The following is a 21,679-nucleotide window of genomic DNA, read 5'->3' as shown; positions in this document are numbered from 1 at the left end:
GGCTCCAAAATAGATTGATACACAATTTGAAGTTTGTGTAAAGCAAAATTCCTTGGGGGCATTCTCTTCCTTGTAGGAGACCAATCAGGGCTAATATGACCTACATTTTTTCCCCCCCTGAGTTGATTAAGGAGCCTGATTCCCCAGTGTGAATTTCTGGGCCTTTTGTAAAGGCATGATGCTTGCCTAGAATGCACAGATCTGTACATTATGCAGCCCCATTAATAAAACAAGCAAAGTTTTGATGGCTTGAGCTAAACCCTTGTGATTCCTTTATCTCCGCAGCTGGATTAACGAAGGAAGAGCTCCGAATGCTTGACAAGGAGTTGATGCCACATTTCCAGCCATCAGCCATCACGTGCCTTCCTGATGAGATATTCAAAGTAGGTACTCAGTTCCTCAAGGAGGAATGGGAGCTTGACCCCATTGCAAATCACGCAGGGAAGCAGATGGTAGGCTTTGGAGTCCCGGAACTTGCAACGAGGCATCTGTGGATAGGGCCAGAGGACGGCTGCGTGCCAGCCATGGATGGATCACAAGATAATTTTAGGTGTTTGTGTTTTTTTTTTAAGTTTTCTCTTCCATTTTAAATTTATCTTTTAATTGTATCTATTTTTATGGTTTGCTTCTCTTCATAGCAAGTGGTACGGATTTCTATTTATGATAGTATGACAGGTGTACCTTTCTTTATCCCAAATCCTTGGGGGCCGATATATTTCAGAATTTGGAATTTTCCAGATTTTAGAAAGATCACTCTGTGCCGCTACAGTTTTGTAACTTATCGTCTTTAGCAGTGTCTAGGGAAGTACCTTGTAAGCACATGCATTCATATTTCTGTGAAGTAATCTGTGACAAATCACACTAATTGGAATAAATAGAGACTATAAATGGTCTCGCATCAATTCAGGTCCGATTTTGCGGGCAGATAAGTTTGTCTTAAACTTTGGGCAAAGACTTCCAGTTTTCAGAGTGTTTTTTTTGGACTTCAGAATTGCTGAGGCAGGATAGCATTTCTGGAATAACACTTCCTTTTAAAATACGTTTAAGTAAAAAAATATATTTGAATTGATTTAGAGACAAGTATTAAGAAAGCCACACAAGGACATGCGACATACAGCTATGGAAGAAATTGAGGGCATTGCATTGGATCCCTGAGGTCCGGGAAGCAGGGTATCCAGTGAGAGGTCCTTGTCCATATCCAAGAGGAGGAGAGGGTTTGGTGGGGACAGTCTGCTCTGATGAGGAGTGACCCTGCTGTCCTCGCTTTCTGGGCAAGGTGGGAACACAACCGGATCAGGCATATACAACCAGGCTAGACAAACTCCCATGATGCCACATCAGTTGTTCATTGGAAGACAGAGCGTCAACCTTGGACCACTTCAGCACCCAGGACAGTTCCTCATGCGGGACAGGAGCCATAGCTGTTTAGGGGAAATAGTTCTTAAGGCCATGGAGCTTCCCCTCGGGGACTCTGCATGGGGTAGGCAGCTTGGTCCTGGATGATGGCATAGGGCTGAGCACTTCCTCCTGATCTGGTTTTGAATCCACTTGGTAACAAACCTATTCCAGAAATTCCTAGTGACCACTTAACATTGCGAGTAGGCTCTAGCCTAGGTGCTAGGTTGTAGGCTCCAGGCTAGGTCCGCCTCTTAGGCACTAGTGAAAGGGATTGACACAGTGCCTTTGGGGGCTTGGAAGGTAACAGAGAGGAGTGCAGTGGCCTGGGTAGGGACCGAGGTGACCTGGAGAGCCTTGTCTGGCACATGGATGCAGTGTGACAATGTTGGCCCAGTATCACTGGATCTTCCTTAAAAAAAAAAAAAAAGAATCCAGAAGTTTCATTTTCATATGAAATCTTTTGATAAATGTTGGCAACCACTTTGAATTTACTTTTTTGTTTTTGCTTTTTAGAGTCGCTCCCATGGTATATGGAAGTTCCCAGGCTAGGGGTCCAACAATTGGAGCTACAGCTGCCAGTCTACACCACAGCCACAGCAATGTGGGATCCAAGCCATGTCTGCGACCTACACCACAGCTCATGGCAACTCGGGATCCTTAACCTGCTGAGCGAGGCCAGGGATCGAATCTGCATCCTCATGGATCCTAGTCAGATTTGTTAACCGCTGAGCCATGACAGGAACTCCCCTGAATTTACTTTTTTTCTTTTTTTGTATTTTTTTTGGTATTTCTTGGGCCACTCCCGCAGCATATGGAGGTTCCCAGGCTAGGGATCGAATCGGAGCTGTAGTCACCGGCGTACACCAGAGCCACGGCAATGCCGGATCCCTAACCCACTGAGCAAGGACAGGGATCGAACCCGAAACCTCATGGTTCCTAGTCGAATTCGTTAACCACTGCACCACGACGGAAACTCCCTCTGTAAATCTTTTATTCCCACTACCTTCCCTTTGTTGGAAACCTCATATATCCCAGCTCCCCGCCTCCCCTCCTCGGAGTGGTTTCTCAGGGCTACCCGAGACGCTGTTTTCAGGGTTTACATCCTAATTTCATCCTAAATAAAACTTAACTCTCACCTTTCAGTTTGGGCATTTTTTTTTAAGTCTACACTCTCTACCTAGCGAACCTGTCCTTTGAAATGCAGCATCATCTCCTTCCTCTCACCACACTCTCTCACACACACACACACACACACACACACACACACACACACACCCAGCAGACCTGCTCTTCTGGCTTTTACTCCTTTAATCGACCATTAACACAGAGTTTGCATTATGAAAATTATCTATTTTTCCAATGTTGCTGACTCCAGCCCACAGGCCAGGTTGAAATCTTTAGACCTATTGCACTGTGCTTTAAAAAGTAAATTCAGGAGTTCCATCATGGCGCAGTGGGTAACGAATCTGTGGTGTGGGTCGCAGACACGGTTAGGATCCCAAGTTGCTGAAGCTGGTGGTGTAGGCCAGCAGCTACAGCTCCGATTTGACCCCTAGCCTGGGAACCTCTATATGCTGCGGGAGCGGTCCTAGAAAAGGCAAAAAGACCAAAAAAAAAAAAAAAAAAGGTTTACAGAGAACCAGGTTTCTAGAAGAGGTAAAGGTCTGGGCTTCCTGCAATCACGCCTTTGATAGGCGCCTCGGCTGGGGGCCGTTCTCTGTTTCTCTCCTGAGTTCCCTGAGGACTCACTGGCCCCCGCATTCCCATGGCTGTTCTTACGATGACCTTGACATCTTTGTTTTGCTCACTAACCACAGCCCAGGAGGCCGTGTTTCAGACAGCTCTGAATTACTGCCCCCAAAGAGGAAGTGGGAAATAGCAAGATCCAAGTCTGAAAGCTGGAGGCGGAGGTGTCTGCACCCAGGCACACGCTTTTTTTTTTTTTAACTTTATTTTTTTTTATTACTCAAATGAATTTATCACGTCTGTAGTTGTATAATGAGCATCACAATCCAATCAGGCACACGCTTTACAGAAGTTTATGGAAGGGTTGCTACTAGGCACGGTCGTCAGTCATCATGGAAGGATTTTAGTGTTTTTCTAGAGGAGGAGATGCCAGAACTGGGCTCATAACATCTTCCAAAAATATCGAACTCTCAGAAGACCTGTTCTTCCAGTTTCCCCAGAACACAGAGGGCCTCCCTCCTGGTCCCCACCCTGAGCTCTGCTCAGCGGTGCTGCTCGTCCGCAGCTGCAGTGGCCCTTGTTTGATGCCAGGTAGAGGCTGATGGCAGGTGCCCGACTTCCAGGCAGGAGGAAGTGCTGCCCCCTGGAGGCGGCAGATGTGAACATCCATTCCTCAGGAGGGAAGGGTGTCAGTGGGGAGGACTCAGGCGGGTCAGGCGGGACCCAGGGCGTGCAGGTCACTGTACCACGGTCAGGAGCTTGAGCTGTGTCCTGGGGTGGGGGTGGCAGGGAAGGATTCTAAGACCGGGAATGACATGATTCCGGGGCAGCATCTACCTTGTCAGGAAAGACGAAGGAGGGAAGAAGGAGGGGGTGAGGGAGCAGAACCCCCTTTCTCAGAATCCTGGGGCCCTTAGAAAATGAGCAGGATGACGTTAGAGGTCCCTGCCATCTCATCCATCCCATTCCAGACACACTGCTCTTAAGTGGCAAGTGACTTTAGACAACATCTTGTTCAGCGCCCTCAAAGGACTTCCGCTTGAGGCACAGCTTCCCACTTCCGGTGTCCGTGGAAGACATCACTAATCGATTACCACACTTTCCTTTCTTCGAGCCCTCACAGGACTCAGCCACATGGTATCAGGCCACACCAAAGGTTGAGAATCTGCACTGGAGATGAGTTCTCAGCACCATCCTACATCTGGTCCAAAAGCCCAGGGAGGTTACTTAGCTTGCCCAAGGTCACACAGCTAGTATGTGGCAGAGTTAGGACACAGATTCAGGTATTTTTTTTTTCTTTTGTCTTTTTGCCCTTTTTAGGGCCGCACCTGCAGCATATGGAGGTTCCCAGGCTAGGGGTCGAATTGGAGCTGTAGCTGCTGGCCTACACCACAGCCACAGCCACACCAGATCCTAGCCACATCTGCGACCTACACACCTACACCACAGCTCATGGCAACACCGGATCCTTAACCCACTGAGCAAGGCCAGGGATGGAACCGGCAACCTCATGGTTCCTAGTTGTATTGTTTTCCTCTGCGCCACGACGGGAACCCCCAGATTCAGGTCTTTAAGTGTGTGTTTTCTCTAACATATTAGCGTTTCTCAGGTGGGAGACTTGAAGGATTGGGGGGGGGGTGGTCCTTGCACTGCATTAAACAACATTGAGTCACCTTTTCAACTCTCCTTTACTACTGATTAATTCAAGGAGGAAGTCTCAATTTGGAGCTAAAATGTCTTTCAACACCTTGTAACACTCAAAATCCCCCCTCCCCTCCTTTTTTAGAGGCCCCAGGTTCAGACATTGGCCAACAGACCTAGCTAGAATTCCATAATGTTGTTTTATTTCTCTTGGCATATTTTAAATGAGTACTTATTGCAAGTCATTCGGATTTTCCATTACGGTTTTTTTTTTTTTTTCTTTTTTAGGACCGCACTCAGGGCACATGGAGGTTCCCAGGCTAGGGGTCCAATCGGACCTACAGCTGCCGGCCTACGCCACAGCCACAGCAATGCAGCATCCAAGCTGCATCTGCGACCTACACCACAAAGGCACCGCAACGCTGGTTCCTTAACCCACTGAGCGAGGCCAGGGATCGAACCTGCGTCCTCGTGGATGTTAGATTCCTTAACCACTGAGCCACGTTGGGAAGTCCCCATTACAATTTTTTTTTAATGCAAAAATAAATTAATTTTAGTAGCGAAAGAGGATTTGAAGGAAAGATTCTAAAGAGCACAGATGGCACATGGGTGTGGCAAAGTTGTGTGGGCCCTGGACGGATGACCAGTTTGGGAAAGCCGAGGAAGGGCGCCTATGACGGTGCTGCCCCCGGTACCCCCTGCAGGAGCTGTCCGTGGAGCAGATCGCCTCCCTCGGCCCAGAGAACGCCGCAGCGGTGACCCCGGCTCAGCGCCGGCAGCTCAGTATGTTGCAGCTGCATAGCCTCCAGCGGGCGCTAGATGGCGCCAAGATCCGCTCCTGGCTGGACGCTCCTCTGAACGCCAGCCCCACCCGGACCCCCTCTTCTCCTTCTCCTCCAGGTGAGCAGGACAGCCCCCATCCCTGTCCCCCAGCCCTGTCCCCCACCCCTAATCCCCTTCCTCGTCTCTTGGTCCGCCCTACCTTACCTGGGAGGGAATGTTTCTAAGATTCAGGGTGGGGTCTCTGACCATCTCTGGAGATTCTGCATTCAGAGAAAAATCCAAAGTCCCTACCAAGCATCTACAAATGATTCTCAACTCCTGAGCAGTTTAGTCACCGGGGGAGCTTTTCCTCCGCCAGTTACTCGGATCCCACCCAGAACTCATAGAGTCAGAATTTCTCAGGACTTAAGTCTTTTCAGGGTTCCTTTGCTCCCCTCCCTCCTCACCGTCCAGTATTAATTCATAAATTCAATCCCTATATATTGGGCACCTGCAGCAGGATCTGGGGATACAGAGGTGAGTTGGGCGGGAAGGGTCTCCTGTAAATGAACCAGAAGATTTCAGGTCTGATAAACCAGGGAAGGATCTCCGCAGAGGGAGCTAATGGTGATTAAGGGCTGAGTGGAGATAGAGGAGTTGGGGTGTGGCTTTTCTTCCCTTTCCCCTAGCCGCCTGTCTCACTCTCTCCTCCCCCTCACTCTCCCACTTCTTCGTGACGCCTTCTGTCTTTAGGGAGTAACATCTTTGGACTAAGCATGGTGCTAGGCTCTGGGGAGGCTGCTGTGAACAAGCCAGACGTGTCTTGTGTCCCTGCTGAGCTCCCAGTAGAGCATGGGGGTGAGGGGAGTCTATGCACCCAGGTGACCATGAGGCGGTATGAAGGGTGTTGTAAAGGGGGACACAGGCACCCAGGGAACACTTGGAAGAGGTGGTGCCTAGGCTTTGGGTGGGGGGGATGGGAACCTCCCGAAGACAGTGATTTCTTTTTTCTTTCTTTCTTTCTTTTTTTTTTGGCTTTTCAGGGCCACACCTGTGGCATATGGAAGTTCCCAGGCTAGGGGTCAAATCGGAGCTGTAGCTGCCGGCCTACACCACAGCCACACAGTTGGGATCCGTGCCGTGTCTGCGACCTACACCACAGCTCATGGCAGCGCCGGATCCTTAACCCACTGAGCGAGGCCAGGGATTGAACCTGCAACCTCATGGTTCCTAGTTGGATTCGTTTCTGGTGTGCCATAATGGGAACTTCCCCAAAGACTGTGATTTCTAATCTGCAGACCCATCTGGGGGAGAATCGGGCTCCATCCAGGTGGAGAGTGTCCTGGGAAGAGGGGCCAGCAGGTGCAAATCCCCAGGGAGCAAAGAGGGCTTGGTGCTTGACTCACACGGGAGAACTTTCTCCGACTCGAATGTCTCCAAGTCTGCCCCAGCCTCCCTTGGGGATGGCCAATTGGGGGAGTCCCAGTTTCTGCAGCCACAGTGGCCAGAGGTGTCACTTGTGGCTGCAGACATTTTCAAACGGGAGCCATGCCCCTTGATGTATTATTATTACTTTTTTTTGGTCTTTTCTGTGGCCAAACGTGTGGCATATGGAGATTCCCAGGCTAGGGGTCTAATCGGAGCTACAGCTGCCGGCTTGCACCAGAGCCACAACAAAGCAGGATCGGAGCCGCATCTGCGACCTACACCACAGCTCAAGGCAACACCGGATCCTTAACCCACTGAGCAAGGCCAGGGGTCGAACCTGCAACCTCATGGTTCCGAGTCGGATTTGTTAGCCACTGAGTCATGACGGAAACTCCTATTATTAATTTTAAACCTTTTTTATTGGACTGTGATATGCATACATTTAAAAGTTATTTTAAAATGTTATAATGTTTTCGATAATGCACACAGGAGACTGTGCACGTGATTTAAAACTCAAAAGGTCTGAAAATGCAGTGAAATATCTCCCCCATCCCTGTTCCCTGGTCACTCAGGTCCCTTCCCCAGAGGCAGCCAATGTTACAGCTTGTGTATCAGTCCAGGGGTATTCTGTGCATCTCCATAGATTATCGCTGCATTTTTCCAGAAGCTTATTCTGTACACTTGGTCCCACGCCTTGCATTTTTCACCTGACAATGTACTTTGGAGACCGTTCCATATCTCTATGTAGGAGCCATGGGATTATTGGTTTTCTGCCTACTCCACGACTGCTTATCTAGATCTCTGGAGCCAGTTCAGTTGTTTCTGTGTTTATACTGTTTACAAACAATGCTGCACGCAGCACATTACCTTGTCTCTTTTGCATCTGTTCAAGTATAACTTTCAGGGTCAAGGTTTCCAAGTGTGATGGCTGGGTCAGAGAGTCTGAGCATTTGTCATTTTGATGGATACGCAGCCAGCGGGAGAAGCCTCTGAAACTGACAGCACTAAGGGCCTGAACCCAGCCGGAGCATAGATGGGGACTTGAACCCACGGTTTTATATTCGAGTGACCCTGTGTCCTGACTCACCAAGGTTCAGGTTCTTTATGCCTCTGTGTAGACGGAATGCAGCGGGAGACAAAGTGATAGGCAAGAAACAGATTTATTAGGATAAGATGCTTGTCAGAGATGCAAGCCGGCAGGCACGGAAGCTCTCAGTCTGAGGATCCCAGGGGGCCACAGTTTTATCATCCTTGGATGTGGGGGTTGGAAAGGCCTGCCTCTTCCTTTCTGGATGAGTAGCTCTTCCTTTGTGTCCGGTAAGGTGTGTATTCAAATCAGCAGAAGAGCGGTCCTCCGTCCTTGAACTCCTGCCCCAGGTCTGAATCTGAATGCAGGCCCCACCCCATCCCCCACCCAATGACCTCCACTAGTTAAGCAAGCCTGCCTTGCGCTGAGGGTTTTCTTGAACTCACAGGGATCTCCCAACATCCCCCAGGTTTCCCCCTTTATCTGTGATCCCCTATCTGGACGTCTACAGCCACCTGTGCCTGCTCCATCCCTATCACCTAGATCCCCCCTCCTTCCAGTCACCCCACAGGCCTGAGCTGGTGCTGGCAGTTGGGTGACTCCCTCCTGTGGGCCAGGCTCCTAATCTCTTGTTGCCTAAATTTGCTTTGTTATCGGAATTGCCTGGGAGTGATGCTTAAAATCTGGCTTCCTGGAGCTCCCATCTTTGTGGCTCAGTGGTTAAGGAAACTGACTCACATCCATGAGGATGATGGGTTCAGTCCCGGGCCTCGCTCAGTGGGTGAAGGATCCAGTGTTGCCGTGAAATGTGGTGTAGGTTACAGATGTGGCTTGGATCCCGTGTTGCTGTGGCTCTGGCATAGGCTGGTGGCAGCGGCGGTGTCTACAGCGCACATTGAACCCCTGGCAACCTCCATATGCTGCAGCCCTAAGACAGGAAAAAAAAAAAAAAAAAAAAAACAAATCTGGATGCCGGGGCCTGGTCTCAGACTTGCAGAACCAGAATTTGCAGGAGTGGCTCCCAGAATTGGTCTTGTTAACCGTCTCCCCAAGTTATGATTAAGGCAGCGCTGGTTGGTACTTGCTGATTCACACAATCTCATTTCCTTTGCTCTCCAGCCCCTTGCAATTTGGGGTTATTTCTCCCATTTAAGGGAAGAGCAAACCGAGGTTCAATGAGATCTAGTAAGTGGTTCGGACGGAGACCCAGGGAGCTGGCACCCTCGGGGGCAGCTGAGACCTGGGCACAACGGTCTTTATCTTGTTTCCTTTTAGGAGCCGGTGTCTCCTGGGGTCTTGGGCTGGGCTGCCCCCTACTGGTCCTGATACCCAAGCTCCTGTGGTGAGTCGCGTTTGCACATCGCCCTGAGGCCCGGGCAGTTGGCTGGGGTGCGTGGAGACCGAGGGAGCTGCGAATGGTGGGAGTCCCTTACCGTGACTCAGAGCCTCAACAGGGGCAGGGAGCCCCGGGGGCCTTGGAATTGAAGAGGCACCAAAAGGAAGACAATAATCCATACACATGATCTTGCAAGTTCTTTTTTGTTTTTTGTTTTTTTGTCTTTTAGGGCCGCACCTGCGGCATATGGAGGTTCCCAGGCTAGGGGTCAAATCGGAGCTGTAGCTGCCGGCCTACATCACAGCCACAGCAACCGGGGATCTGAGCCGCGTCTGCCACCTACACCACAGCTCACAGCAACACTGGATCCTTCACCCACGGAGTGAGGCCAGGGATCGAACCTGCGTCCTCATGGATGCTAGTCGGGTTCCTTTTCGCCGTGCCATGACAGGAACTCTTTTGCAAGTTCTTAAGCCAGCTTGTGTCCTCAGCAGGGGGCCTGCTTGTTTTCCAGCTTTGAGTCAGAGAAGCCAAAGCTGGGAGGGAGGGGTTTTTCTGGCCAACAGCGTGAAGTGTGAAGATTTTAGTACCAGTTCCTGCCCTTCCTCCAGAGGGAGATGCCAGAGTGATGGGTGCGGGCAATGGCACCTTTTTTTGTTTTTTATTTTTTGTTTTCTTTTTTGCCAGGGCCTGATCTGGCTTCTATTTTGGCCTCATTTCCCTTCTTTGGAGATACAGGCCTCATTGGACTTTTCCTTCTTAGATATTTAGCAGAACTGAAATAAATGAATCTCACAACAGAAGCCAATATTCCTGCCTGATTGCTGGGACTAATTGATGTTTTGGTGGGTGTTGCATTGCTCTGAAATTAAAATATTTAACATGTCTCAATGTTAAATCAATTCTTTTTTTTTTTTTTTTTTTGGCTGCACCCAAGGCATGTGGAAGCTCCTGGGACAGGGATCAGACCCATACCACAGGAGCCACCTGAGCTGCAGTGACAATGCTGGATCCTTAATCCACTGCACCACAAAGGAACTCCTAATCAATTTTTAAATACTTTTCCCAGATGCCTTCTCTTTCCTTGGGAGTCAGCTGAATGAATGGCTGTGGAATTACCAGCTAAACTTGCAAAATATTCCTTTTTTTTGGTGGCAGTTGTGGTTGCTCAGGGCTTGAAATAAAATAACAGGAGTTCCCGTTGAGGATCAGAGGGTTAAGGATCCAATATAGTGTCCGTGAGGATGTGGGTTTGAACCCTGACCTCGCTCAGTAGGTGAAAGATCCAGCCATAAGCTGAGGCGCAGTTCTCAGATGTGGCTCGGATCTGGTGTGACTGTGGCTGTGGTGTAGGCTGGCAGCAGCAGCTCTGATTTGACTCCTAACCTGGGAACTTCTATATGCCATAGATGTGGCCATAAAAAGAAAAAAAAATTTTTTTAAGTACATAATATGATTATAATAAAGCAGAGTGAACTGGCCCCCTGGCCCAATCCTTTTGGAGGCACAGATGGAAATATCTCTGGAAATTTCCAGGATGCTCTTGGCCTTTGGTTCAGGAAGGCAGAGCTCAGGAAGGGGTGCTTTGCCGCCTCCTAGGTATTGCACCTTCTCAAATTCGCCGTCAAAGTTGTTTCCCGAACATCTGTTAAGCATCCTGAGTACCTCTGTGTCGCCCCCAGCACATCCCGTGTCCTCTTCCTGGTCCTGCATCCCCAGTAGACATCTCACCTGGATACAAGAAGAGCCTGCTTGAGTTTCCCAAAATCTCTGGTATCTCATCAGAGGCAGGTGGATCTTAAACAGCATCCTGGGTAGACATTGTGGAGGCTGGTGTGTTTTCAGATGTCGCCTGTGGTTATTACAGAAATTTCCGCCAGATCCTTAACCCACTGAGCAAAGCCAAGGATTGAACCTGCAACCTCATGGTTCCTAGTCAGATTCGTTAACCACTGCGCCATGATGGGAAGACTGGGCTGTGGAGGGAATGGCCCCAAGAGTGTTGTTTGGGGTCTGACCTGGTTTCCTTTCATCCCGGGGTGGGGTGGCAGCTATGCTGCGTCTTGAGCACAAATCATTTATTTGGTTACGAACCGCAGCCCCAGTTTCGCCGGGCTGGCCGGCTGCTTGGAGGGGGCCGGTGGATGAGAACATGTCTGTGCAGATTCCCTTCAGTGAGACTTTGTCTTTCTTTTTGTTTTTTTGCCATTTCTAGGGCCACTCCTGCAGCATATGGAGGTTCCCAGGCTAGGGGTCTAATTGGAGCTGTAGCCACTGGCCTACACCACAGCCACAGCAACGCAGGATCCTTAACCTGCTGAGCAAGACCAGGGATCAAACCCGCAAACTCATGGTTCCTAGTCAGATTCGATAACCACTGAGCCACTACGGGAACTCCCCATCAGTGAGACTTTGGACCTAACTCAATATTTGCACTTTTTTCCAGCCCTGGACTATCCTGGGCAAAAACAACAACAATCTCCCTTGAGTCAGACTGGGCGCTGCCAACGTCATATAGTTTTGTGTCTCATTTTCCCCCCTCCTCCCATCCTGCTCCTCTCCCTTCTCCCCCTCCTATTCTTCCTCCTCTCCTTCCTCCCCTCTTCCTCCCCCACCACTTGCTTTTTAGGGCCACACCCATGGCATATGGGGGTTCCCAGGCTAGGGGTCAAATCAGAGCTGCAGCTGCCAGCCTTCGCCACAGCCACAGCAACGAGGGATCTGAGCTTTTTCTTCGACCTACACCACAGCTCACAGCAGCGCTGGATCCCAGACCCAGACTGAGCGAGGCCAGGGATTGAACCCGCATCCTCATGGATACTAGTCGGATTCATTACCTCTGAGCCACAGCATTACCTCCCTCACTTTCCCTCTGATCATCTGTTTCTGGTTTCATTCTGGATGGTTTGTCCTGTCATACAGGGCAACACTGGCCCCCGACTTTGGAGGCCACCTTTGCCTCCGGTGTTGCTCTGAGGGCTCTACCTGTGTCCTTGGCACACGTCCTCAACACCATGGTCCTGCCAGGTGGATGCTGTTGGTTCCCATTTGCCAGGTGAGGGGACTGAGCCCGAGAGAGGTTAAGGGACCCGTGTCCAAGGCCGGTCAGGGAGTGAGGATCTGAATCCTGACTTTTTATCTCACCCTGTGCTGCCTCCTGGATGGGTGCTCTTTATCTTCTCTAATAAGTTAGATCAGAGAGAGGTTCCGTGGATCCTGCCACCGCTGCCACCTCTGGAGGGAGGCCAGCTTGCCTCACAGCACATATAATTGGTGATTGCCTCAGGCAGGAAGACAAATCCAGCTTATGCCCTGCAGGACCCCCGGGGTCTCAGGTTGAAATGCGCAGTCTTTTGCACGCAGGGAAGCAGCAGGTCACACCCCAGATGCTGCTCCGTTCACCTTTCAATGTCAGTTGGACCAATGGATCCCCAGCCTCCCTCTTCTGCAGCTTCTCCCAGCTGTTTGCAGAGATCAGGGCCAAGGCATGCGGGTCACAGGGTGCTGGCCATGGTTCTGATGGGTCGGGACCTGTGCCATACCGGTTATTAAAGTTTTTGAATATTGCTCAGCTGGATCCTTTTACAGAATCTTGACGGGGACTGGGCGTCTTTCAGCAACTTCAGGCTAACCATTCGGTGGGACCTAGAATTGAGCTCTTCTCTCGAGTCCGGGTACCCAGGGGTTCAGGCATAGCTGCTGGGAATGGGCTGCACTGCCAAGGAGAGATAACTCTGTGTGTGTGTGTGTGTGTTACTAAAAGTGGGATCTGGCTGCTCACTGCTCCAGAGCCAACACTGGAGAGGCAAGGTTGGTGGAAATGAAATTTGCTTGCTTCTGGGGGCCCCCAACCAGAGATGGGGGTGGGAGCAGGGTGGGCTCAAGTCCGAAGGCTCACTCCTCCCACCAACAACCAGTAGGCAAGAGCTTTTAAAGGGAGTTTTGGGAGTTCCCTGGGGGCCTGGTGAGTTAAGGGTCTGGTGTTGTCACTGCTGTGTGTGGGTTTGATCCCTGGCCCAGGAACGTTTGTGTGCTATGGGCATAGCAAGGAAAAAAAAAAAAAAAAAAAAAGAAAGAGTTTCAGGGGTGTACAGGCAGAAGGAGGGGGCTGCATGAAGAAATAGCTCAGTCATCTTGAAATTGGTCATGTGGTAGATTATCAGGGTCATCTTGGTTTATTTATTTATTTATTTTTATTTTGCAAGCAAGTGAAGTCTTTTTTTTTTTTTTGTCTTTTTGCCTTTTCGAGAGCCGCTTCCCGCAGCATATGGAGGTTCCCAGGTGAGGGGTCTAATCGGAGCTGCAGCCGCCGGCCTACGTCAGAGCCACAACAGCAGAATCTGAGCTGTGTCTGCAACCACAGCTCACGGCAATGCTGGATCCTTAACCCACTGAGCAAGGCCAGGGATTGAACCCACAACCTCATGATTCCTAGTCAGATTCCGTTAACCACTGCGCCTCGACGGGAACTCCGAAGCAAAGTCTTTATTACAGGAAAGCAAACAGCTCCCAGGACAGCTGGGAGGGGGAAGAAGATCCCTCCCCCCAAGAAATCATCCCGTTTTGAGTATAGTTAATCTTTAATTCCAGGGTCTGTTTCTTCCCATTTCTTTGAGGCCAGTTGTTGGAATTGTGGCAGCTTAGGTCCCGGCTACAGTCTGGTCGTCATATAGTTAACTTCCTCTTCCTGGATGGGCGTTTCAGTATCTACCAAACAGCTCAAAGGATATGGTTTAAAATGTTACCCAGGAGTTCCTGTTGTGGTTCAGTGGTTAATGAATCCGACTGGGAACCATGAGGTTGTGGGTTCGATCCCTGGCCTTGCTCAGTGGGTTCAGGATCCGGCGTTGTCATGAGCTGTGGTGTAGGTTGCAGATGCGGCTCGGATCCCGTGTTGCTGTGGCTCTGGCATAGGCCAGTGGCTGCAGCTCCGATTGGACCCCTAGCCTGGGAACCTCCATGTGCCACGGGAGCGGCCCAAAGAAATAGCAAAAAGACAAAAAAAAGAAAAATTAAAATAACATAAAATAAAATCTCATCTATAGCCTTTGAGTAGGAACGAAAGGTCCTTGACTTTATTTCATGACAAAACTACTATTATTTTATTTTGCTTGGCTATTTCTTTTTCTTTCTGCATTTTCTTGCTTTCTGATTACGTTTATTCTTTGACTAAAGTTTTCTACACAGCAAAGGCAGGCAGAGGACCTGGTGAGGAAGGTGTAGAGAGTCCTGCTGTGTTTCATGTTTTCCTGGCTTTACTGAAGAGATGCTGTAGTGGAAGAGACAGTCAACAACTCAGTGTTAAATGATAGGTATTTCTTTGTTCCTAAAAGTTCTTTGCACATCCTTGCCTCCTGAGAGCCTTCAAAAACATCTCTGTGGCCTCCCTAAAAAACATATATGTAGCCCCAAGTATATTTTTTTTTTTCTTTTCTAGGGCCCCGCCAACTGCCTATGGAGGTTCCCAGGCTAGGGATCTAATCGGATCTGTAGCCACCAGCCTACACCACAGCCACAGCAACGCAGGATCAAAGCCACATCTGCAACCTACACCACAGCTTAGGCAACGCCGGATCCTTAACCCACTGAGCGAGGCCAGGGATCGAACCCATGTCCTCATGGATGCTAGTCGGGTTCGTTAACCACTGAGCCACGAGGGGCACTCCCCCAAGTAGATTTTTAGAAGCTAAAGAACTGAGTTAGAAATGAATTCTCATAACTTACTTCGTAGGTAGTAATATATGCTGAAAAGTATTTTATTTATACTCAAATATCATCAAAAATAATTTTATTTGATCCAAAATCTTTAACTGCCAAAGAAATTCTTAAGTTGGCTCTCTCTCTTTGGCCAAAAAAAAAAAAAAAAAAAGGTTAAGAATATACCTATTTTGAAGTTCTCTTCATGGTTTAGCAAAAGTTAAGGAACCTGACTAGGATCCATGAGGATTTGGGTTCAATCCCTGGCCTCACTCAGTGGGTTAAGGATCCAGCGTTGCAGTGAGCTGTGGCTTGGATCTGGCGTTGCTGTGAGCTGTGGTGTAGGTCGAAGATCCCGAATTGCTGTGGCTGTGGTGTGGGCCGTCGGCTGTAGCTCCGATTAGACCCCTAGCCTGGGGACCTCCATATGCCACGGGAGTGGCCCTAGAAAAGACAAAAAAAAAAAAAAAAAAAAAAAAGGCTTAACTTGGGATTTTGTTTCTGGTTCCCTCTCAGCATCCTAGACGTAGGGGGAGACTGTATTCTCACCTCCATGCTGCCGATTCCCGATTCCCGCCAGCAGCACATCGCCTCCTCCCGACACAGCTAGGTGAGCAGTCAGTCTAGCAGGAGCCTCTCCGCACCACCCATAGGTGGCGTATCAAGACCCTCAGACCTGTATCCCTGCCGAGAGTGAGGAAAGGTCCTGGATTCAGGCCTTGTTGGATCCTGGGGATCTGACCACATCCCCAGGAGTTGATTTCCCTCTTTCTATTTCTTTTTTTTTTAATAATTTTTTGGGGGGTCTTGTTAGGGCCGCATATGAAGGTACCCAGGCTAGGGGGTTCCTCTGGAGCTTGTAGCTGCCGGCCTACACCACAGCCACAACAATGCAGAATCTGAGCCACATCTGTGAGCTTCACCACAGCTCACGGCAATGCCGGATCCTTAACCCACTGAGCAAGGCCAGGGATTGAACCCACAACCTCATGGATGCTAACTAGTCAGGTTTGTTGCCGCTGAGCCACACACAATAGAGAACTCCCTGTTTTTTCTTTTCTTTTTGTGGCCATACCTGTGACATATAGAAGTTCCTGGGCTAGGGGGTCGAATCAGGGCTGCAGCTGTGGCTTGTGCCACAGCCATGGCAATACCAGATCTGAGCTGCATTTGTGAGTTATGCTGCAGCTGGCAGTAATGCCAGATCCTTAACCCACTAAGCGAGGTCAGGGATCGAACCCACAACCTCACAGAGATAACATTGTGTCCTTAACCCACAGAGCCACAATGGGTAGTCCACATTTTAGCATTATTGAGAAAGGGAGAAATGGGACTTTCCTAGTCCTGTCAGTACTAGATTTGCTTTGACTGGGCCTACTTTGGGCAGGTGGCATCTCTGAGCTGACCACTGTGGCCAGGATGGTGGAGTATAGCAGTTGGCCAAGGCTGGGTCAGGCGATTACCCCAAAGCCTAACCCAAATCACACCGATTGAATGGGAACTGGCTGATTCCGGAGGGTTTCCATTACCAAAATGCGGTAGGCAGAATTCTAAGCTGGCCCCAAACTCTCTGGTGTTTACGCCTTGTGTAACGTCCTTCCCCTGAGTACAGGCTGAACATGTGAGTATGAGGCAATGTCACTGTCCATGATGAAGTTAGTAAGCCGGTGCCTTCGGTGCCTTCGAGTTAATCAGAGAGGAGTGTGTCTGGGTGGGCCAGACCTAATCAGGTGCCGCCTTGAAAGGAGTCAGGCCCTTTGCGATTAAAGAGCTTTTCAGAATGTGATAGGGTCTGTGGGGGTGGGGGTGGGAGTGGGAGTGGGGCTGGGGGTGGGGGCGGACTACATGGCAAAGGCCCCAGGGTGGACTTTAGGAGGCAAGAGTGGTCCCTGGCTGATGGCCCGTAAGAAAACAGAGACCTCAGTTATGCAATCAGAGGGAACTGACGTCTGCCAACGACTCGTCTTGGAGGAGAACCCTGGTCCAGGTGAGACCTCAGCCAACACCATGATTTCAGCCCAGTGAGATTTAAAACATTTATTTTATTGAAATATTGTTGGTTGACATGTGCTAATTTCTAGTCTATAAAAAAATGATTTAGTTGTACATATATACATTCTTTTTCATCTTCTTTTCTGTTACGGTTTATCACAGGTATTGAATCTAGTTCTCTGTGCTCTATAGCAGCGCCTTGTTTATCCATTCTCTGTATAATAGTTTGCATCTCCTCGCCCCAAATTCCTGGTCCATCCCTCTCCTTCCCCCCACCCCCGCCAGGCAACTGCAGGTCTGTTCTCTATGTCTGTGAGTCTGTTTCTGTTTTGTAGATAAGTTCATTTGTGCTATATTTTGTTTTGTTTTTGTCTTTTTAGGGCCTCAGCTGTGGCCTATGGAGGTTCCCAGGCGAGGGGTCTAATCAGAGCTGTAGCTGCCAGCCTACACCACAGCCACAACAACACAGGATCTGAGCTGAGTCTGCAACCTACACCACAGCTCACGGCAACACTGGATCCTTAACCTACTAAGCGAGGCCAGGGATCGAACCGCATCCTCATGGATCCTAGTTGGGTTCATTAACTGCTGAGCCACAACAGGAACTCCCATGTGTCATATTTTAGATCCCACATAGAAGGGATATCATATGGTATTTGTCTTTCTTTTCCTGCCAGGGAGAATCTGAGCAGGGAATCGGGTTGAGCTCTGCTCAGCCTTCTGACCTATACGTCTGTGAGATAATAAATGTGTGTTATTTAAGCTGCTACATTTCTGTCCATTTGTTATGCAGCAATAGAAAACGAATACACAGAACAATGGGAGACGAATGCAGGGGAGGCAAAGTGACAGATGTGTAGGAATTGTTGACAGCAGGGCAGCCATCTTTGGTTGAAATCAACTAGCTCTGGAATTTAAGCTTAGCCTGGAAACGTGTCCCTGAGTGTGAATTCCACCCTGGGAAGAGGTGCCCTTGGATGGGCATCCCACTCCTTTCCCATCTCTCCCTCTAGGATCGTTCGCTTCTTGGCTGGAGGGGGGTCTGGGATGTTTAGTTTTTCTTTTGCATTTGTCATTCCTCCTGACTTTGCATCAGCTCCTCCCCACCCCTACAACACTGTAAATTTCCCTGGGGAAACAGCCCTCTGGGACTTTCACTCAGGTGAATTAGGTGGGACCAAGTCTACCTTGAACTCCAATGCTGGGCTCTGATTCACTGAAACCAATCAGCACCTCTCATTCCCCAGGCCACAGTGATTGATTCAGGGATGGGCCAATGAGAGTAAAGCATGGGGTTTTTATTCAACTCTTGGGGCGGGGCGGGGCGGGGCGGAGAGGGAGAGAGGCAAACTCTCCTTCTGGACTTGAACTGTTCAGCTCTCTTTAAATTGTGAGAAGGGAAGGTATATGAAGAAATGGCATTAAGAAGCGGAATAAGAGGAATAGAGTTAAGAGACAGTGTGAGAAAAACTAGGTTCTGGTAAAGGTTTCTGGAGCCTGGATCAAACCATACCTGCAGAGATGCCCCTGGAGCATTCAGTTATGAGAAAAGATTGGGTTGGATTTTCTGATACTTAACATTGATTAGAATGGCTTCTCTTTCCTTCCTTTTTCTTAATTTTTGGCTTTCTGCAATTTTTCTTTATCATGGGTGCAGCTGATCATAAGGTGTCATTTTCTCAATAACAAATAGGTTATGGATATCCTGGCTTCACAGGGCCCCTAACAGGTGTGGCCCTAAAAAGAAAAAAGCATTAAGCATTAAGTGTCACCCTGAATCTGGCTCAGGTGCTCCTAGGTCTCTGAGTGATTACAGGGACCGTGTTTTTGAAAACTGTCATTGCATAGATGATAAAATAGCAAAATAATATTCAAGGTTTTGGCCTTGAGCCTTGGGCTTGTTCTGGAGATGACACTCTTAGGAGATTTGCTCCTCTCACCCTCCGGGGCCTTCCTTATTGGGAATTTGGCCTCAGGTGGCTGAGTCATATCCAGCTGACTCCAAGGACCCGAGTCTGGATCTGCTTGTCCAATGGGGCAGTGCCTCCTGTCCCCCCAGGGCAGCCACTACCATCTTGAGTTTTATTCCTCCTGACTTAGCATCATGCAGGGCACAGATTCTGGGTACTGGGGTGGGGTCTTTCGTTCTCTTGTAGCGCCTGGGTTTGATTGCACAGCAGCCTACTCTTAGCACATCCGATTCCTTTTCTTTTTTTGTTTGTGCCTGTCCCACACTAAAGTTCCCAGGCCAGGGATCGAACTTACACACCACAGCAGGGATAATGCTGGATCCTTAACTGCTAGGCCATCAGGAACTCCAGGTCTGATTTTCTAAGTGGGATCCGGCAGCGTCTTGTCATATGACTTCTGTTATCTTCTTCTTTTTTCTTTTTTTTCTTTTTTTTTTTTTTTGTCTTTTTGCTATTTCTTTGGGCCGCTCCCGCGGCATATGGAGGTTCCCAGGCTAGGGGTCCAATCGGAGCTGTAGCCACTGGCCCACACCAGAGCCACAGCAATGTGGGATCCGAGCCACGTCTGCAACCTACACCACAGCTCACGGCAACGCCGGATCGTTAACCCACTGAGCAAGGGCAGGGACCGAACCCGCAACCTCATGGTTCCTAGTCGGATTCGTTAACCACTGCGCCACGACGGGAACTCCTTTTTTTCTTTTTTTGAATTTATTTTTCATTTTTTAATTTTAATTTTTAAACTTTATTTATTTATTTATTTGTCTTTTTGTATTTTCTTGAGCTGCTCCCGAGGCATATGGAGATTCCCAGGCTAGGCGTCTCATCGGAGCTGTGGCCACCAGCCTACACCAGAGTCATAGCAACGCGGGATCCAAGCCGCGTCTGCAACCTACACCACAGCTCATGGCAACGCCGGATCCTTCACCCACTGAGCAAGGTCAGGGATCGAACTCGCAACCTCTTGGTTCCTAGTCGGATTCATTAACCACTGTGCCATGACGGGAACCCCATCCATGTCCTATATTTTAAATTGAACCTATCACAAACATGCCTCTCCCCGGTTTTTTTTATAGTTGGAAAATTTCAAAAAACATTTGAAAATTAAGGTTGATTTCCATATTCTATTTCTCCTGTACAGCAAAGTGACCCAGGCATATATATTCTATATATATATTCTTTTTCTTGTACAATCTTCCCTCATGTTTGATCACAAGCAAGTGGAGAGAGTCCCCCGTGCTATACAGCAGGACCCCATTGCTTATCTACTCCATGTCCCCCTAACTTTGCTGGTGTTCTGTCCAGCCATTTTCACATGATCCTATAAGACAGAAAATGTTAAATTTCCTGATACTGAGATTCTTTGGTGTCCATCTGGGCACCAGACTCCTTTGTGCATTCATCTGTAATGCAGCGTTTTCTTTATCTCTGAAATTGTATTATGCACTTTCCTGTGTCTGTTTATGTCAAGGGCTGAGTATTCCAGGAAACATCTGTACTTGAATTTCTAGGTAAAATAAGAATCAGAAAGAATGGGTCTTGTCCTATATGGAACTGGAAGTCCAAAGTTTAAAATAAGGGTGAAGGCTGGGAGACAAGAGCAGGGAAGGGCTGGGTCTGGGGAGGGCTGCTGACAAAAGCTCCATCACCTGAGGGAGGTGCATCACCTGAGGGAGGCAGGCTACACAGGTGGCTGAAGTCCAGAGCTGCAACCTGCACCTACAGTTCCTAATGTGAATTACAAAGAGGGGCCACTTCTAAGTAGAGTGGATAAATTACCTTTTTTTTTTTTTTTTTTTTTTTTTTGTGTTTTTGCCATTTCTTGGGCCGCTCCCGCGGCATATGGAGATTCCCAGGCTAGGGGTCTAATCAGAGCTGCAGCTGCAGGCTTATGCCAGAGCCACAGCAATGCAGGATCCGAGCCGCATCTGCAACCTATACCCCAGCTCATGGCAATGCTGGATCCTTAACCCACTGAGTGAGGCCAGGGATCGAACCCACAACCTCGTGGTTCCTAGTCGGATTCGTTAACCACTGCGCCACTGGGATCTCTGAGTAGACCAGTTACTGAAAGGCATCCCTTCCTTTGACTGAAGCCCTTGCGACCAGGCCAGATGGCTTCTCAAGTCATCAGAAGGAGGACTGGATTTCTATCCCCATTCATCACTTTGGCCAGGTACCTTCGTGAAGTGCACACACAGCCCACCTGTGCTTGGAGGTCCTGGGGGTACCTGTGTTTCCTCCTCATTGCAAAACTCCATGACACACACAGCGGAGAGAAGTATTTTAAAATTTAAATGAAGTTATGGTAAATTTGTGTATGTTATAAGGAATGCCATCTTGGTGAAAGTGGTTAGATGGGACCCCATTCAGAGTCTAGAAGCTTTTATTTGAGGTTTCCTTCCTTAGAGGAAGTATTCAGTTGTTTACCTGATTGGAACTAGGGCTTGTGTGACATTGCAGCCGATTTGAATGTACATATGCATATTGTAAATGTGATTTGGAAATTAACACTTGAATATTCTGTATGTAAGAGGGCTCGACTTCATTTGAAATCGTCTTTTTTATTCTTTGTGGTAACTATGAGTTGATTTATCTTTAAATAGTTCAAAGCCTTTTCCGTTTTCGCTCTGGGAATCGTGGTTTTTCTTCTTTTCAAAGATGTAATATTTCTGCTAACAGTACAGAAAGATAGCCGAGATAAGAACCTTCAGGGGGGCTCTTTGAAGACAAAAGGGTCTT

The 21,679-nt window shown here is 48.8% G+C and overlaps 1 protein-coding gene across 6 annotated transcripts in view; it reads left to right on the top strand.

Annotated features, from left to right (window-relative positions):
- Positions 1-10,164, top strand: part of OTOA (otoancorin) — a 93,571-nt gene extending 83,407 nt beyond the window's left edge. For 3 of the 6 annotated variants that reach the window (XM_085017345.1, XM_085017349.1, XM_085017348.1), the window contains 3 exons: positions 286-383; positions 5,430-5,625; positions 9,218-10,164. In XM_085017345.1, coding sequence (XP_084873471.1) covers positions 286-383; positions 5,430-5,625; positions 9,218-9,288 — 365 coding nt within the window. In that variant the 3' untranslated portion in view covers positions 9,289-10,164. Of the gene's footprint in view, positions 1-285; positions 907-5,429; positions 5,626-9,217 lie in introns of those variants that run through there. The other 3 variants (XM_085017344.1, XM_085017346.1, XM_085017347.1) reach the window with 1 other exon arrangement.
- Positions 10,165-21,679: the final 11,515 nt, after the last annotated feature.

This window comes from Sus scrofa, chromosome 3 (assembly GCF_054392235.1).
Source record: "Sus scrofa isolate SSC_HxYL_T2T_F1_AM1 chromosome 3, Sscrofa_HxYL_maternal_Yorkshire_Landrace_v2.0, whole genome shotgun sequence".
Lineage (NCBI taxonomy): Eukaryota > Metazoa > Chordata > Mammalia > Artiodactyla > Suidae > Sus > Sus scrofa.
The sequence above is the reverse complement of the archived record's forward strand: the minus strand, read 5'-3'. Positions and strand labels throughout refer to the sequence as shown.